Source organism: Cajanus cajan, chromosome 6, assembly GCF_000230855.2.
Source record: "Cajanus cajan strain Asha chromosome 6, NIPB_CcT2T_4, whole genome shotgun sequence".
Lineage (NCBI taxonomy): Eukaryota > Viridiplantae > Streptophyta > Magnoliopsida > Fabales > Fabaceae > Cajanus > Cajanus cajan.
Window position 1 is genome coordinate 40,820,963 of NC_138522.1, and position 21,576 is coordinate 40,842,538.

General features: G+C 31.5%; 1 protein-coding gene across 1 annotated transcript; it reads right to left on the reverse strand.

Annotated features, from left to right (window-relative positions):
* Positions 1–203: 203 nt before the first annotated feature.
* Positions 204–2,981, reverse strand: LOC109796271 (glucan endo-1,3-beta-glucosidase). Its single transcript, XM_083076204.1, has 2 exons — positions 2,434–2,981; positions 204–1,153 (listed from the first exon to the last, which is right to left on the reverse strand). Exons 1-2 carry the CDS (start codon positions 2,504–2,506, stop codon positions 204–206), a joined length of 1,023 nt encoding a protein of 340 aa, XP_082932330.1. The 5' UTR covers positions 2,507–2,981.
* Between the last annotated feature and the right edge of the window lie 18,595 nt (positions 2,982–21,576).

Genomic DNA, 21,576 nt, shown 5'->3' on the forward strand with positions numbered 1-21,576 from the left:
AATTTGTTAATTTTGATAATAAGTTATACTAAAAAAATGTGTAATTGATTAACAGAAGAATAACTCTTACACCAATAGTATAATTTATTAAATCGTGTTATATTCCGTTGAATCAAACTAAAACAATGAGCCAAGTTGAGATAATTGCTAGGAGTTGGACTCAATCAATCTTTATTGTAGTAGTATACAATAGGAAAAAGAAATTAAAACAAGGGATACACGGGATCCTTATTTGGATAGAAGACTCCAAAGTTGTTCTCAATTCCAGGTGCCTTGAGATTTTCATTGAACGTTTCAAAAATAAAAACATTCAAACCTTGGCCAAGTCTCCTTGGTGTCCCTTTCCCTGATTTCACATGAGCGATCAAGTTTTTGTTGTAATCCGCAGCGTTTTGTATGGTTGTGTAGGGCTCATTACCCGCAGTGGGCCAACCAGTTTCGGTGACAGTGAGAGTTATATTGGACACACCAATCTTCTCAAACGCAGCATGATAAGCATCAAGCTGTGCATCAAACAAATTATAGTACTGGAAGCTTCCATCAGTAACCACAGGACTTTTTGACTTAAACAATGCATAGTCTAGAGAAATGTGTTGCGGGTCAGAGGCATAAGCATAGTAAGGGTACGTGTTGATATTAATGGGTGAACCATGTTGCAACAAAATGGCTACAATCTCTTTGATAACGCTTGCTGTGTCAGCGCTGAATGCTCCTGCTGAAGGTGGAAAAGAAGATGCTAAGACATTATCCTTTAGAATTGCGGACACCTTTATGTCTTTGTGTATGCCAGCCTTAGTGAGTGCGTTTATCATATTTTTTATAGCATTTGGAACGTATGGTGATATAGGACCTGGTGTGACCTCGTTACCCAAGTTTATGTACCCGATATTGACGTTGTACAAGTATGGAACGACGTTGGTTTGGACCCATGCGTTGGCTGCGTCTATGTCTTGTGCTATGTTTGGTACGTCTTCGTCTCGTGTTCCAATAGCTACCACCAAAGTTGAACCTCGAAGGGCTTCCAGAAGTTCGTGGTTTGGCTCGAAGATTCGGAGGGATCGTATCTTGTATTTCTCGTACAGTGCCACGATTTCTTTTGCCGAAGGAAGGTTGTTCCCTTTCAACCCAAGATTCACACCGATTGATTGAGCACCTGCAATAATTCACGAATACCACAAACAAAGCCTCAGCAAAATATTGAAATTTTTTTAGCATCTTATTAGAATAAAGTATTATATGTTAATTGATGAATAATCTCTATAGAAATAGAATTATAAGATAAGAGTTTAGAGTTTAGTTATTTTTTACTTATATATATTCTTTAATTTTTAGTCGACATGAGATTTAAGTTTTCTCATAAATAAATGATAGATGATTTGATACGATCTTAAAATAATAAGTTATGAGTCTAATTCAATCTTATAAAATCAATTTATAAAGTGAGAGTTGTCATCTACTTATATACTTTTTATTTATTTTATCTTTAATCAATGTGCGATTTAAATTTTTCTCAATAAAATGAATTAAAAGTTACTCTTATCTTTTTATCAATCATTTTCAATAATTATTTTTATAAATATATTTATTAGTTATTAATATTTTTATTAAATAATAAATTTATAGAAACATTTATTTTATTAACATTATGTTAATAGTAAATTTTGGTGTAGTGTAAATATATTTTTAATGTATTATTAATTAATCATTAATATTTTTATTATAATAAAATAGAGGTAATTAGTTTATAGTTATTAAATAATTATTACTTATAGTAAATTTTAGTGTAATGTAAGAAAATAAAATGTAATTTTACTCAAACTAATGACTTATTAATTATACATTGTATGGTATAGAGATCAAGGCATTTCAAAAGTACTTATTGTCAAAGTTATTCCACTCGATAATATTTTGTAAATATGAAATTTCAAGTTGAATATTTTGTTATCATCTTAATAATTATTAATATCAAATTTTAGAAAAATTAGACATTTATAAACAAAGAATCTCAATTTTTCCTCTTTTTTTTTTTTAACAAAATACATTACACGTTAATTTAAATTTATTTAAAGAAGTGTGAAATGAATTTCGAACTTAATTTATAAAAATTGTAAACTTTACATTAGGAGTTGTTAAGTGATAACTCATTTTGTCCCATGAAACGTAATTTGAATATATGTAAAAAGTAATCTAACCGTAAATTTACATTACAACACGTGTATTTTTATTATATAAAAAAAGTGCTAGGAATGATTTTTTAACCTCAAAACAAACCGGAGGGAATAAAGTTGTGTCTAATTTAGTCACATCTTATGATCTAAACTTGATTTCTTGGATTAATAAAACAATTAGTTTTATAAAATAAAATAAATAAATAAATAAAAAGGCATCGTAGTAAACGAAATCATCATAGACATAAAATTGTGTGCAACTTACTTGTAAGGGGGAATATTTGGATTAGTAAAATCGTTGTCATAGCAAACAACGTTCTTCCGCACTTGGAGTCCATGTTTACCAACTTTTAATTTTATGATCGAAAGAAAGAGATAAAATTAAAAATAAAGAATGATAATTAGATGTTTGGACAGTTTATGTGTCCAACAAGTATCGCTCTTATAAATTTAAGTATGATAATATGTTGGTGATTCACTCTTATATACATTGCTTGAGTTGAGGATATAACATTTCTCTATACCTATAAAGAAAGTGGGCATCTAGTTTGTGAGATTAAATGTGGTTTTCGGAAAATAAAATAATTTTTTAAAAATTAAATCTTCCTTCAAAAAATTGATTTACTTTTTATTTTTTTCTCCTTTTGTTCGCATATTCATTCGTTTAGGATGTTTGAAAATGGGAGAAATTTTCACTTTAACTACAAATCGACAAAAACCATAGGTAGAAAAATATTTCTTCAGATTTTATTTTTTTCATGCGATTCCTTTGCAGATTCTTTTTAAAAACTAATAAATTTATATTAGTATACAGCTTCATGCAAAAATAAAGTCAATCATTAACCCTTTTAAAAAAATTATTATAAAAAATTCATTTCAATTTTAACATAAGTATGTATAGAAAAATATAAAATATAAGGAATGTCGGATTTGATCATAGGTCCTAATTTGTAGAAATTTAAAAAAAATTTGTTTCACAAAATGGTAAATAGAAAATGACACTCCTATAATTATCAAGTAGAGAGTTAATGGTACGTTAAAAATTCACATAATAAACAATATTGTCTACTTAATAGTTAGTCAAAACTGGTGATCAATTTGACTTAAGAATTTACTTGGAAACTAAGAATCAACAAAAATTCACTAAAATAAGTTCAACTTTTATGTCAAGGGATATATGTCCACCAAAATAACATTTTATGGTTACAGAAAGTGTCAAATTCATGTTACAAAAAATACAAGTTCGGACCAAATAACAAGATAACGTTGTTTACCATATTTAAATAATTGATTTTAATTTTGACTTTCTTTTTTCACATTTTCACGATTTATTCATCTTATCTTATCTTACTTGCAAACAACTTCACCATAAATGCTCCATGTATTAATTTTTCTTGTTTTATATAATTCCTTTTGATAAATCTTAATATTGTTTCTCTAAGAGATTTACTAAAAGAATATTAATTATAAAAAATTTAAACTATAATAACATAATAAAATATTAATTATGAGTAATTTTAAAATAGAAATAATAATATAATTATGCTAATTTATTTTACAAAATTCTCGTAAAGAATCATGTATAGGAAATGGTAACGAAAATCCATGTAAACTTTTTTTTATATAATATAAATAAGAAAAATTATGCTATTTTTTTTTACACCAACAAAATCAGATTCTTTCAATTAAAATAATATTCTAAATATAATAAGAAATTTCATTATGAATATTCTCAAAATCGAACAAAATAAAATTTCTAGTTAAAGAATATGCTATCAAATTACTTCCTTTTCTACTCTATTGAATAACAATAATAAAAGGAGAATATCTCAAAATCTCTCTAATTTGATTGAGAATCATATCACACTCAAAAATATCTTTCTCATCACTATAAATCTGACTCACACTATCAATTTGCAATCTGATTCAATAATCACATTATGAAATTATGCTAAATATTTTTTTTTTCATAAAATTCACGTAAAAAAATATTTAACGTGTAAGAAATTATAATAGAAATTTATGTAAAAAAAATTAATTATAATAAATTGAAATTGTAATAATATAATAAAACTATAGTTTTATTAATTAAAATAGATTTAATGTTGTCTTAAAAAGACATGCATCACTATCACTATTTTGTCCATTGTGCAATTTTATCTATTTGGGAGTATTTGATCCTTTTTTCTTTCAAGAAGGTTTGATTCTACATGATAAAATTTATGATGTTTTTGGTTAATTTTATGATGTAGTAATCTAATTTTGTCTGAAAAATGCTAAAGTTTAAAAGAAAAAGAAAAAAGAAGTAAAAAGAGATAAAAAGAAATATATATAATACGAATCAAAATATAATTAGAAGAGATAAAACAACTAATGAGATATATGTACAATGTTGTCTAAGTAAATAATTTAGAAAAAAGAAAATTTTGAAGTTTTTATTTTCAACATCATAGGTTCACAATGTCATATATTTCGTTATAATTAATCATTTAAGATATTCTTTGCAATGTTGAAAATTTTGACAACAGATCCATAATTGTTGTTTATAGTATGAAAACCAAAATTTATTTCCATCTTAATGAAAAGGTCCAAATTAGGTGATCTTTTAAGAAATGTTCAAGTCTCATTTATTGGAGAAAAAAAAATTATGTGACTCATATAATTTATGTTTAATTTAATTACCTTTTAATCTAACTAATTGCTTGATTATAAGGAGTTGTTCCAAAATAATAAGCTATTATAAGAGTCATAATTTGCTTATTTTATTGGTTCTTAATGAGAAACAAATACAAGACTATTATGATAATAAGGCATATGGTCCTTGGTCTTACTTATAAAAACATTTGTAATGTTTCATACTTCCATAATCTAATAAGTTTAAGGAAAGACAAAGACTAGATGAGTTCGCTTTATTTCTCTAAATATCTAAATATTGTTACAAAGTTTGATAGCAATGAATACAAGAGATACGTTTTCGTTGTTATAAGTTATACACTATAGTTTTAATTTTTCTTACATTTGGTATCAAAGCCTACTTTGCTATTTAACTTATTTTTGTTTGGCTATTAATTTCAATTTCAAATAATGAGTATATTATATTTTTTTCTATTGAATTTTTATTACTCGTTAATTGCTATTGATGTGATTTTTATATTATTATCTACATCTTATAAAAAAAATTAATATCTTAATATAGATAAAGTACTAAAATCACAATTGTTAGATTATAACTAAGAAGTAAGTGATATAATTCAAAGATGGTTATTATCACAATATTGATTGGTTGTTGATGTTGTGCAATTGATCAATTTATAATTGTGTTGTAATTGTTAAATATAATATTATTTTGATCATAATATGACAACATGATCGGAATGGTTTTGAAGATTTTAGCAAGTGATCAAATTCGCTTATTTAATGTTGGTAGTATTATGTTTTGCAATTGAAAAACATTAGTGATGATTACTAGAAAATCATATATATATATATATATATATATATATATATATATATATATATATATATATATATATATATATATATATATGATAGATCTTGCAATAGACTTATAGGGGTGTATTGGTTTAGGATTTTGTGGGATTTTAAAAGATTTTTTCTGAGTAAAAAAGTTCATTGGTATTCAATCAGGATTTTATGTCACTTAGAAACAATCTAGTGGTATTCAATCTGGATTTTCAAGATTTTTTAAAGAGTCCATTAAAATCCATTGGTATTCATTTGAGATTTTTTACAACTTAAAAACAATCCATTAGTATTCAAAAATATAAGGATTTTAAAGGATTGTTGTGCGAGAGGGATTTTGAAGGACTTTCTAGTGTTATCTATAAATACCAAATTCATAAAACAATCTCATCCAAACCCATCGGATTTTGAAGGATTGTTTGAAGTGACTTTTCAATAATTTTCAAGTGAGTTTTTCATCTTTTTTTTTTTCTATGCTTTTGTCTTCTCCATTTTTTCTCTACTAATAATACTGCACTATTGTTCATTGCTCATATATAATATTATAATACTGTTCTCAGTCCATTTTTATTTAAGACACAAGTAGAACTTGTGTTAGTATGTGCAGCACTACATAACTTTCTATGTAAATAATGTTGTTCCGATGAATTTCCAATTGAAGCGGTGGATGAACCTTCATCTTCAATGTTACCAGTTAATGAAGATCATATTTTTGAGCCTATTATTCAAATCCAGGAGCAAGAACGAAAAGACGCTAATGCTTGAAGGACTAGTATAACTATGGATATGTGGGTGAATGCTATTTAAGAGGATAGAATATTATGGAGAATTATTATTATTATTATTTATTTAGATATTATTATTTTATTATTATTTTTGTCTTTGACTCTTTTTAAATTTGAATGTATGAAATTTTTTATGAAATCTTATCAAATGTAAAAAATCCACGAAAATTCTACAAAATCCCACAGAATCCATTAAAATCCTGATTTAAAAGTCTTGCAGAATCCATTAAAATCCTGATTTTAAGTCTTGTAGAATCCTGCAAAATCTTAAAAGTCATGAAAATCCTGCAAAGTCTTTTAAAATCCGCAAGATTTTTTTTAACTAAAAAAGTCCTTTAAAATCTTAATCCAATACACTCCCCTTAATGTCTATAGTTAATTATTATTAGTAGTAACAATTTATTCACTTTGGGTTAAATTTTAATTACATTATGTTACTAGTAATTAAAACCACGTAATTTGCAACTCAAATGAATGCGTGTTTGATGTCAAATGGTGTGTGTCTCAAATCTTTACGATTGTAAGAAACATAAATTTTTAAAATTATAGTAGCTTTCTATTTTTGAGAACTTAAAATATATATATATATATATATATATTTGTCTTGTGATGCATATAATTTTAATTAATTTAGTCATAACATCTTTAAGTAATTAAAACTATATATTTAATTACTTTAAATCACATAAAGAATTAAACGTAATATTATAATTGATTATATTAAATATAATAAGTTTTATCTCACATGAATTATTGTTGAGTGTATAATCAATTGGGTTAAAATATCAAGTTATATTTCTTAATTTACTCATAAAGATGAAGAAAATGAACATAATTTGATAATTTTATCATAAAATTATGTGATAAAACATTAATTATTAATTTTGGATGATTTTAAAATAAATAAATAAAAATTCAAGTATAAAAATATTTTTATCCGTTATTTATAACATACGTTATATTTTATTCACGGTATACTATGTTAATCTAACAAATGTTTCTCAAGTAATTGTATATTTTATTAGTTTATTGTATTTATTGTTTTTAAAAAAATTACGATATAATTTTATTAGTTATGTAGTAATTTTTTTCACGTTTTTTCTTACACAAATTTAAGGATGACAAAAATACCAGCACCCGCGAGTATCTGTGGGTAAAATTCGTTACGGATAATAAATGGATAAGCTAATTGTGTGACACCCTCTACCCCATTATTAATATACAACAAATGTAACAATAAAATATTTCTTTTCTTCTTTTTGGGTAAATAAAATCTTTCATAGTTGACAAATATTTCAAATATCACAAGGTAGAAGATTCACATTCGTAACTCATAAATCATAACTCCAGTGTAGAAATTATAAAAGAAAAGAAGTTAAGATTTTCAATACAATTTATGAAAAACAAGAAATCATATATATACAAATAATAATAAAGGAAATATAAATTAGCTCCAGTAAAGGTGGCAGTGCCTCCTGGTTAGGAATTAATTTATACTCCCAAATCATATAATAAAAATATAACAAAGATGTACATTTTGGTCTTTTCTCAAGAACGTTCAAAATTACATAAGAAGAGAAAATTAAAGCTTTTAAAATAATAACATATTAGACTAAGCTATGCCCGACGTCACATCCTATCAGAGCATGCCCCACTGAAGCCTTAAGCCTCATCACCAACATCCCCATGATGCTGATCATCTGCAACACAATTTAAAACATATACAAAAATAACAAGGGAGTGAGAAACATCTCACTCAGTTTCAGGTGAAGAATAAAGGTTAGATAGCACCCACACACACACAACAAATATAAGTCGCATGTAAACAATACACATACATCATCAATATTACAAATACATTCATTTATCATGCAATGATGTCATGGACTCATCTTATAAATGCATGCATGTGGCGCCATACGGAAGTTTCACATATCATCACTGGTGACCCAAAGGTACACCTGGTTACATCACTGGTGACCCTAAGGTACACCTGGTTACATCACTGGTGACCCTAAGGTACACCTGGTTACAAGTTACATCACTGGTGACCCTAAGGTACACCTTGTTAGCATGTTACATCACTGGTGACCCTAAGGTACACCTTGTTAGCATGTTACATCACTGGTGACCCCAAGGTACACCTCGTTAGCAAGTTACATCACTGGTATGCGGCCTCAGCGGCACACCTGGAATAAGATATGCATATGATGCATGTCATACATTCATTATTTCATGAACTCAACATTTAACTTATTACAGAATTTCATTTAGTACATCATGTCCTCATTTGTCATAGTCTCATAATCATAGTTTGTCTCAATAGTCAATTCTTAGGTCTCATGTCATTTGTCCATATTTCACATGGTCATGTCATCAATACTCCTCATAAGGTCCGCATAGGTATTCACAGAGATTCAGAGAGCATTCTTATTCATATTAAAACTCATGTATTATTAACATTAATTTCATATTCATTTATTACTTCAACAAAGAAAAAGGTAGAGTAAATAGAAAATCAGACAGAACAACGGCACTTTCAACAAAAACAAAGTAGAATAAATAGAAAATCGGACAGAACAACGACACCTTCAACAAAAAGCAAAGTAGAGTAAATAGAAATTTAGACAGAACAACGGCACCTTCAACAAAAAGCAAAGTAGAGTAAATAGAAATTAAACAGAATAACGACAAAGGATTGGGGGCCAATCCGACAAACAACTATCCAACAAGTATCCCCACACCCCTGAGCGAGGTTCTCACTCCCCCCCTTACCTGGATAGGCGGAGTTGGAACTTGGGCAGAGTCTCCTCCTCTGGATCCCCTCTTTTTCTTTCCCTCTCTCTCTTTCTTTCTTTCTCTCTCTCTCTCTTCTCTCTCTCTCTCTTTCTCTTTTCTTTCTCTCTCTAAAATTTTCACTTCTTCTTCTCTGTACCAAATTTTCACCCCCGCTGCCCCTATTTATAGGCCTCCTGGCGCAACCGGAACGGCCGTACTGATTTCGGAACGGCCCGTTCCGGATCCTTCAAACGTGGGCAAATTTCTCAACTGGAACGGCCCGTTCCAAAATCGGAACGCCCGTTCCCAAAAAGCAGAACGGCCCGTTCTGAAACCAGAACGGCCCGTTCTCAATCTCAACAGAACGCCCCGTACTGCTTCCAGAACGGCCCGTTCTCCATACCAGAACGGCCCGTTCCAGGCCCGTTCTGGGTCTTTAAAAACAAGCATATTCCTTCTTTTGGAACGGCCCGTTCTGCATTTGGAACGGCCCGTTCCGACACCCAGAAATACCCTTATTCCTTTATTAAAATTACGAAAATGCCATCAATAATTACGAAAATGCCATTACTAATAAAAATATCCTTTTAAGGAAATTGGGGTGTTACAAATTGGGTACCCGCGGATAATGAGGACGGATAATTTTTTACTCGTTTATAAACGGGATGGGGGCGGGTATGATAATATTCATACCCGCGGGTACCCGTTTAATAATATTTCTTAAATATCCTAATTATCCTTGTACCACATAACCCTAAAACTACATTCTCTCATCTTATTTTCTTTCCATAGAATTATGTTAGATGTAATTTGATTAATTTTCTAGCTTTGATTGAACCAATAAGATTTATATATTTTAAGTTATTTACTATCGTTTGGAATTATGAGATTGAATTATTGTAGTTTTGTGATATGAGACTTTCACTTACTTGTGTGAGATTGATGTATTTTAAGTTATTGATTATCTTGCATTTTTATTAGTATTTCAACAAAATTAACGTTAAATACAAGTTCAAAATTAACATTAAATTTTTATTTTTAATATTTCAATGACATTAAATATAAACTTAAAATTATTTGTAATATAATTTTTTAATTTTTTTAAAAATTTATAAATATCCATGGATATTCATGGATATCCGTGGATATTCAAGAAATTCATGGATACCCGCTTAATGGATACCCGCGTGGATATAGGATGGGTATGGGGCCAATTTTCATTCAGCAGGGCGAGGACGAGTTTACTATTACCCGTCCCCATGGGGCCCCATTGTCATCCCTACACAAATCATATATTTATTGCTAAATCTAAAAAATGACATTTTTTTTTTGTTTTTGTCTTATTGATAACCTATCATAATCATTAATGAGAAATAATTTATTTATTGCTCATTCAATAACAACTTTTAGTAACCATAAATAATCCTTTCTATGCAATGCATATAAATGCATAAGACCTTTTATTTTATATAATATACACATGGTTTCTTAGAATCAATTCAAAAATTAATTTTCTTTTCTTCATTTTTTTTATTTCATCATCTAATTTCTCTTTTCTTATTCTCATCTCTCTTTTTTTTTAACTCATCTCTCATGTTAAATTTAAATTCCTCTAAAATAATTGAATCTTTGTTTTTCTATGGTAGATTGATGATATGAGACTTGATGTTGTCTTAAAGAGACGTGCATGGCTTGGATTTTGTGACAAATTTTGTGTATAACGATCCATCCTGGTTACCGCACTAAATAAAATCACTACTAGTATTGGAAACTAATTTTACTAAAATTATAAAAGTTTAACTAATAGATATATAGACATATATAGAATATGAATATAAAAGTGTCATCATAGTATTTGTGACACCCTCTACCCCAACATACATATACAATAATTATAAACAAATATAAAAAAATTTCATCATTAAAAATCAAATTTCCAACCACGTAAGGGTAAAGAGTTCACATTCATAAACTTAATCCAAATAACATGCCAGTAAAATTACAAAGAAATAAAACTGAATTTTCCAAAATAATTTAATAAGAACATTTTAAACTAATCCTATCTATGTCCCGATGTCACATGTCCTATCAGAGCAAAACCCAACATAGAAGCCTAAGCTTCATCACCAACATCCTCAGCCTCACGCTGATGATCACCTGTATATCAAACAAGAGAAACAACACAAAGGAAGGGAGTGAGAAACATCTCACTCTGGCTCACGGTGTAGGAACGCACACCGGATAGCCAAACACAAACAATATAGTTACCTCATAGATCAATCAACAATAATAGTTTATTCAATCATCCAAGTCATACAAATAGTAATTTATCATCATTTAATAATAAGGATGCACATGCATGGACACGGACTTCACATTATCATGTATGTGGCGCCAGTAAAACATCACATGGCATATTGCCGCTAGCAATACACGAAGAGTAGTCTAGGAGTACATGCCGGGTCACACCCTCTGCGCACTCTCACTAGAAGGATATACTACCAGAGTCTCGTCGGGATAGCTAAGCCGCGCAAGATACATCCCATGCACACAATGGGCGAGACTGGGACTTCCAAACCGAGCTATCCCCAAGGACTAATCCCCAAAGCTTTTACACTAGGGGGCCTTCTCTGGCGGTGTATTCCATATTGTACCATTAACACATTTATGCAAATGATGCATGTCAAACAAGACTCAATGCATTAACACATATCACATTTTCACGTCTCATTCCCATATCACATTATCATGTCTCAACATATCTCATCATCACATCTCCTCATTATATTTCATCATCACATCTCATCATTACATTTCATCATCACTTTCGCATTATCACATCATAATCACAATTTTCACCGAGCACTTTTGTTCATATCAGAACTCATCTATTTGCAAAAGTAAACATATATTCATACATCTCATACAACAATGAATACAACAGAACAACCAGAAGCTAAAACAGAAACTATTAGAAATATGTCTGTTTCTCATAGGGTTCCCACAGGAACCCACAGAACACTCTAATTCATATCAAAACTTGTTTATTTAATAAATTAGACACATATTTACGCTCAGTAAATATCAAGAAACACAATAGAAAACTCAGAAGGTAAAACATAAAACATTTATATTTTGCCTGTTTTCTCATAGGGTTTCCCGTAAAAACCCACATAAAACTCTAATTCATATCAAAACTTGTTTATTTAATAAATTAGACACATATTTACGCTCAGCAAATATCAAGAAACACAACAGAAAACTCAGAAGGTAAAACAGAAAACATTTATATTTTGCCTGCTGCTTATAGGGTTCTCTCAAGAACCCATAGAGCGTTCCAATTTATGCAATAAACATTTAAAATAAGACAATTCACGTATATAATTATTATCACAATTAATTTACTCATACAAGCATCAATGCACTCCCTTAGGGTTTCCCGTAGGAACCCATAGAAGTACCAAATTCCACAATCATAGTCTAAACAAAGTTTTTATTCATACACGCATATTAATTATGTAATTGGAACATACAAGACAAATATGACATACAACAAACACAGGATTGGGGGCCAATCCCACTACCCAGCATACAATCCCACACCTAGAACGAGGTTTCTCACTCCCCCCCTTACCTCGATAAGCAGAGCCGAATCTTGTTGGTCGTCCCCTCTAGGTTCCCCTTCGTCTTCAGAGAGAAAGGAGGAAAAAGATAAGAAAATGAAAAAATGAGTTTTAGAGAGTGCAAAACGCTTTATTTATAGGCATCAGGCCGCGGCCAGAACGGCCCGTTCCGAATCCGGAACAGCCCGTTCTGGGCACACGGAACAGGTACAAAAGCCTCTCCCAGAACGGGCCGTTCTGGGGTTTTCGGAACGGCCCGTTTCAATGTGGAACGGCCCGTTCTGAGTCAAACTTTGTTCTTTTAAAATCACATCCGGAACGGCCCGTTCCTAAAGTGGAACGGCCCGTTCTGGGCTAAAATTTTACCCACGAATGCTTGATTTGGAACGGCTTGTTCCCAAAGTGGAACGGCCCGTTCCCAAAGTGGAACGGCCCGTTCCAGAGCTATGAAAATCCAAATTACTGATTAATAAATAAATAAATAAATAAGGTATATATATATATATCAAAATAAAATATCAATACAATTTAAAACATGATTTTCTTCAAATAATAATTATAACAAAAATATCATAATTAATAATATTATACAAAATAATTTTCATAAATGATTATTATTAAAAACCTTTAAAAATTCAATCAAACTCATTTAATTAATCAAAATAATTATAAGGAAATAATCTTCATAAATACAAAAATAAATAATAATAATTTGTAGTATTAGTAGAAAAATTTGGGATGTTACAGTATTAAACAAGTCATACGTACACATGTAAATACAATAATCCCAAAGATACATTATATACCCTACTATTAGTCAAACACACCTATGCAAGTTACACAAAGTAGCACCGCCACTAACAAAATATCACACTTTTTGACAGCAGTTGTTCCTTAAGCCTAGCTTTGATCTACTCTCATATAATGTATAATCATCACAATCCAAACCACAATGAAAACAGAAGGGTAAGCTAGAGTTCAAAAACATGTATATATAGAAAATAATTTTATATCATATAACATTATAGACAAACATACATGAAAGTCAAGCACTCTAAAGTAAACATGTATCTCATTCACATGATATCAACCAAGATATCCATTAATGCATATGAAAATGCCATACCATACACCATATGCAAACATGTCAACCAATGTATCGTTACGTATTCACCTACAGAGATCTCCTAATAACATGGGTAGTCTAAGTGACTCCATTCTACCAAACAAATCCAATCATTTTCTCACCCAAAGCACTAGCTCGACCACAGTAAAGTGGGATACCAATCCCTCATCTAATTTCTCAAATATTGTCACTTACAACAGGAAAGTTCAATCCCATCATTATGAATAGTACAACTGGGTATAAGTTTACTACGACCTTAGCACGCATTACATTTTTCCTCTACTTAAGTCCTAGGTTAGCCAACATGCTTTAATCCCATATCGCACCCTCAATATCCACACCTCACCATACATCATCTATATACATCACATACAATCAACACATACAAAATCAACAACATCATACAAATATACTGTGACACCCTCTACCCCAACATTAATACACAATAAATGTAAACAATAAATTTTTTTTCCTTTTTGAGTAAATAAATTCTTTCACAGTAAACAACATCCTTCATGGATAAAATAGTTGTCTCAAATATCAAAAGGTAGAAGATTCACATTCGTAACTCATAAATCATAGGAAGTCATCATGTAAGTATCAAAATTCAAGAAATCATATAAAAGAAAATATAGATTAATTCCAGCAACGGTGGCAGTGCCTCCTAGTTAGGAATTAATTTATAAATTTCAAGTCATGTAATAAAAATAAAATAACAAAGATGTACATTTTGGTCTTTTCTCAAGAACGTTCAAAATTACAAAAGAAGAGAAAACTAAAGCTTTTAAAATAATAACATATTAGACTAAGCTAGCTAAGCCTCAATGTCACATCCTATCAGAGCATGCCCAACTAAACCCTTAAGCCTCATCACCAACATCCTCATGATGATGATCGCCTGCAACATAATTTAAACATATACAAGAACATCAAGGGAGTGAGAAAGATCTCACTCAGTTTTAGGTGAAGAAATAAAGGTTAGATAGCACACACACACAACAAATATAAGTCACATGTAAATCATACACATACATAATCAACAACACATATACACTTATTTATCATGCAATGATGTCATGGACTCGACTCATAAATGCATGCATGTGGCGCCATACGGAAGTTTCACATATCATCACTGGTGACCCTAAGGTACACCTGGTTACATCACTGGTGACCCTAAGGTACACCTAGTTACATCACTGGTGACCCTAAGGTACACCTTGTTAGCAAGTTACATCACTGGTGACCCTAAGGTACACCTTGTTAGCAAGTTACATCACTGGTATGCGGCCTCAGCGGCACACCTGGAATAATATATGTATATGATGCATGTCATACATTCATTATTTCATTAACTCAACATTTAACTTATTTCATTTAGTACCTCATGTCATCATTTTTCATGTTCTCATAGTCATAGCTTGTCTCAATAGTCCATTCTTAGGTCTCATGTCATTTGTCCATATTTCACATGGTCATGTCATAAATACTCCTCATAAGGTCCGCATAGGAATTCACAGAGAACATTCTTTTTCATATTAAAACTTATTTATTTTAGCATTAATTCCATATTCATTTATTACTTCCAACAAAGAACAAAGTAACAAGGAACAAAGTAGAGCATTTATTATTTCCAACAAAGAACAAAGTAGAGCAAACAGAAAATAAAACAGAACAACGGCAGGGGATTGGGGTTACATAATCATTTATTATTTCCAACAAGGAACAAAACAGAGCAAACAGAAAATAAAACAGAACAACGACAAGGGATTAGGGGCCAATCCGACAATCAAACTATCCAACAATTATCCCCACACCCCCGAGCGAGGTTTCTCACTTCCCCCCTTACCTGGATAAGCAGAGTTGAAACTTGGGCAGGGCCTCCTCCTCTGGATTCCCTCTTTCCTTCCCTCTCTTTCTTTCTTTCTTTCTTTCTTTCTCTCTCTCTCTCTCCTCTTTCTCTCTCTAAGATTTCACCTTCTCACTCAGTATAAAATTTTCACCCCCCCTTGCCCCTATTTATAGGCATCCTGGCGCACCTAGAATGGCCCGTACTGAATTCGGAACGGCCCGTTCCGGAGCCTTCAAATATACGTAAAATTTTAAACTGGAACGGCCCGTTCCAAAATCAGAACGGCCCGTTTCCAAAAAGCAGAACGGCCCGTTCTAAAATTAGAACAGCCCGTTCTGAGGTTCGTGTTATCACTGATTGACCATAAGCAGAATGGCCCATTTCTAACTTAACTTTTTAGACGTTTTAAGAAATCCGGAACGGCCCATTTCCCTTTGGGAACGGCCCGTTCTGGGAAACCCAAAAATGTGTCTTTTACAAATTTGGAACGGCCCGTTCCACTTTTGGAACGACCCGTTCTACTTCTTCAAAAACAACTTATTTTTCTTCGTTTGGAACGGCCCGTTCCAATTTTGGAACAGCCCGTTCCGGCGTAAAAAAAATAGAATTTTACAAATTTTTTCACAAATAATTGAAATTATTAAAAACCCTTACAATATTTTATAAAAACCCCTTTTAATTAACTAAAATAAATATATGAAAATAAATAATAATCAACATTGTATGAGTAGAAAATTCAGGTGTTACATATACAATATACATATGTTCACCATCATCCAACACCATATAATCATCTATATACGTCATATCCAATCTATATATATAGAACAATCATTACACACCATACAACATGCAATAGAATAAAGTAATCTACTCATGTTCATCATACAAGTTTACCAGAACACCAACATATTATCCAGGCATCCCGCATTTGACACAACACACCATGGATGAATCCACATGCACAATAGTAAGGGCACTTGCCCCCACTACCATTTTAGGCATACATACTTTTTTTTATATATAAAAAGTATATTTTAAAAAATAAAAATTATATTCTAATAAAATAAATAAATAAATATACATATATATATATATATATATATATATGTTTAAATTATTGTATGTACAAAATTTAAGGGTAGATGTCCATTTATTTAATAATTGTCAAACTTTTGAAGGAGATTAATTCTCATATATGACGAAGAATACTTCTTGATAACAAATCAATTTTTTAAAGTTTAATTATAATAGTTAAGATCATAATATTTATATTTTATTTAAAAATTTTATTATAAAATATATTTTTAAATAAATTATCATCTAAAAGTTTATATTAGATATTAAAAACATGTTTATATCATAAACAAACTAAACTTGCTTTTTATAAAATTAACATAATTATTTTTATGTTTTTATTAGTGTTAAATTATTATAAAGTAAGTCTTTAAGGTTGTAGTTCTAACCAAATATTTAAAAAAAATATATATGACAGATAAATAAGTCATATTTAGGGCATGTATTTTTAACAAAAGTTAGACTCAAATCTACTAAATTATAGTATAACCAAATTTGACCTAATTTATTTTCACCCCTAATCGTAATCGTAAATATAAAAACTTATAGGAAACAATTATGATATATATTTATATTTTTAAAATTTATGTGTAAAATTTTTATTACTAAAAATATATAAATAAATATTGTCCTCACTATCTAAAATTTCCAGATCTGTCATTGCAACGCACCTTATGCTCAATGCCATTGTGGCAGGAAGCTTTTTGCCTTGCTCATGCCTGACATCATCCAATCCACACTTAACATGATCGAGGTGGAGATCCCTTAGGACCTCCCTGACATGGCAAAACTTATGTCTAACCCCATATTAGGTAGAAAGTCTCTACCTGACTCCCACCCAACGTCACCAAGTTAGAGACTTTCCCTTATTCTCATGCTTGTTGCCATTCAAACCATGTTCGGAGCCATCTCAACCCGAGACGAGTCTTTCTCCTCACACTCGATGTCACCAATCTTACATTCAAAGTGATTGAGATAGAGACCTCTGGTTGAAACTACACCCAACACCATGAAGGCGCACCTATTGTAGCTGTGATTTATGCATAATGCAAATCACAAAAGTCGCCCCAAGCTCCTAAAAAATAGAAGATCCAAGACATGCAAAACATCATATCACACAATTACAACATCCACAACTCAATTTTGGCATTAGAACCCACATGCAACCACTAATCCAACAATTCATTCAATTATCACTTTCATGAACCCAACCCATTCAAGTTCAACGTTTTCATCATATCATTCAAAATCCACCAACATAAACATGTTTTAATCACTACCTAGCAACATGTAACTCCATAGAACAACAATGTATCATTCCTATCTTCCCCTACCTCAACTTTGAGTTAACCAAATCGAACGAGAGGAGAAGGAAGAACTTCAAGCTTCCACAAGTTCTATAACCACCCAAAGTAGCTTCTCAGCCTCCAATGTTTGAATTGTCACACCGAGAATCCAAGAAACCTATCGTGCCTCTAGGAAATCTAGAAGAAAAAGAAGAAGTCAAAAATCCCAAAGTCTATCTCTCTTATTTCTCTCTTTGAGGTTTGAAGATCATGAGCTTATGAAGTTCAACTCAAAATAGAACCTTATATACCTTTACCCTCAAGATCAATTAAACCACTAGTCAGAGACTTTAAACCCTAAACTCAACCCACCTAAGTATAGTGTTACATTGTGGATATTCTTCTCTTTGTAACAACCCAATTTTCACAGATTGTACGAAGGCCCAAACCCCAAAAAGGGTTATGTAGTAGCCCAAAATGTGACACCCTTACTACCCCAACACATATATTGTAATAATGAAAACTTAACAAAAACAATTTCTCTATTTCGGTAAAAGGATTCACATGAGAATCTTCAAAATTATTCTTCAATAACCACAACGATAAAAATCAAACGTGAGAGTTTACAAATGATTTTCAAAAATAATATTTACAATTCTAATTCCATATAACAATTTATGTCCTAAAGAAAATCCCCTGCCCCGATGTCACAATATCAGAGCATAACCACAACTCAACCGTTAGCATTCTAGATGTCACTCGTAGTCGGATCTTCCTCACCTAAAATATCCACAAATCGCACGGTGAGAAAAGAAAACATCTATATATATAGCACATAAGAAAACACAACATATAATCTCATTATAACTTAATATTCATAACTATTTCAACATGTCGTATTTCAATCAATCATACATCGTCATCACGTCATAATTCTCAATCACACCAATCATCACAAATCTTGCACTTCACACTATGCCAAGGTCACGCTACCCATTTAACAATCTCAGGCCGTGCTCACCCCTGATATAACACTGTGCCAAGGTCACATTATCCCTATCCCAGGGCCGTGCTCACCCTTGACATGTTAACCAAGGTCACGATACCCACGTAACAATCCAGAGCCGTGCTCACCCCTGATATAACATTGTGCCAAGGTCACGTTATCCCTATTCCAGGGCCGTGCTCACCCCTGACATGTTAACCAAGGTCACGATACTCATGTAACAATCCAGAGTCGTGCTCACCCCTGATATAACACTGTGCCAAGGTCACGTTATCCCTAACCTAGGGTCGTGCTCACCCCTGACATGTTAACCAAGGTCACGATACTCATGTAACAATCTCGGGTCGTGCTCACCCCTGGTCATAGGTGTGAAGAACCACAATCACATCTCATTCACATCCACATTCACATTCACATCCACATCCACATCCACATCCACATCCACATCCACATCCACATCCACATCCACATCTCAATTCCACAATACATACACAATCCACACAAAATGGTGATTCACATACCCCTCAAGTAATTCATCATCTAGATCATCAAATAATATAACAATAACATTCATAAACTAATATAACAAACAACCGAATTATCAATTTAATATAATTTTAACGTAAACAGTGAAATCCCCAATTGTTCCAAAACCTAACTCACAGGCACTTTTCTACAATTTCGTTCTCCCTCTCAGATCATCATTCTTACAAATTATTAGCATATCTATAATCCTCAACACATACAGAATCTAATGGGATCCTCAATTTCTCAAACAGAAATCATCCAATTTTTCACAACCTAACTTACAGGCACTTTTCTATAATTTTGTTCTCTCTCCCAGAGCATCATTTTTTTACAAGTTAAACATATATTCGTAATCCTAAATATATATAGAATCACATAAGATAATTAATCCTCCAAACAGAAATAATTATAAAATTATTCATAACTCTAAGGGCTCTTCCTCTACCCAATTCCCTCATGTAACTCTACATATAAATAATCTCATTTTCCCCCGTACCTGGATAAATAGGAACTCGGGCAGAACCTCCTCCTCTTTTTCCTTAAATAAGGATCGGAACTAAAACTGGAGCAGAACCTCATCCTCTGAGTTCCCCTTGGTCTTCAGAGAGAAGAAGAGAAACGAAAGAGAGAACAGAAGAGAAGAAAGAGTGAGAATGAGAGGTGTGTAAAAATAAGAGGATTTGAGGCCTATTTATAGGATTTTACGCCCACCTACCACTACGACCCGTTCCAAAATCGGAACGGCCCGTTCTGGGCCCTTCAAACCTACGTAAATTTTTCAACTGGAACGGCCCGTTCCCAAACCAGAACGGCTCGTTCTCAAACCCAGCAGAACGACCCGTTCTAATTCCAGAACGGCCCGTTCTCCAAACCAGAACGGCCCGTTCCCCAAACCAGAACGGCCCGTTCTCCCATCAGAACGGCCCGTTCTGCTTCTACAATTTTGGCCATACTCACTATTCCAGAACGGCCCGTTTCAAAATTGAAACGGCCCGTTCTGGGCCACGAATTGGGCCTTTGGCCCCACGAAAAATGGGCTGTTACACAAAACGGGTCGTTCCCTAATTGGAACGGGCCGTTCCAAACTACTAAAACGAGGATGATTTAGTAGACTAAAATGGGTTGTTCCCAAACTGGAACGGGCCGTTCCAAAATACAAAAATGTCTACAAATTTTAGATGGGAACGAGGCATTCCCAAATTGGAACGGAGCGTTCCAAACCACCAAAAAAAATTTGCAAATATATAGTTTTGATTCCTAAATTTTTTTTATTACAAATTTGATATATCTAATTTTTAAAATTAAGCAATATTGATTCACCATGAACATACTTCCAAGATTAAATAAAAAATGATGACATAGAATGGAAATGACACTACTTGACAATTACTTAACCACATTAACTTCTATGCATATAAGGAATAAAATTATTTTTAATTACATATGTGCTATCTTGTTTTTATATTTCAATGAAAACTCTTAATCTAGTAAAACAATTTTAGTCTTATTTTATAATAATATTATTTTTTCTGTCATAATTAACTAATTATCAGATCGTGTCACTCATATTCTACATATTCTCTGTTTAATTTTGTACTATATGTTGTTGGTCGACTTATATTACTTAATTTAGAAACCTATAAAGATCAAATTTGTAATAAAATTTTGAGGAAGAAAATTATATATTTAAAAGATCATAGAAATTAAATATGATTTTAATCTCGTGATATATGTTTAGTTATGTAAAAGGACAGAAAGTGCAACACAACTAATAAATTATATAACACTGATTATATATATCATTAAAAAAAAGGATATGCACCGTGTAAAACCTATCTTTCACAAAATACGAAAATTTGTTAAT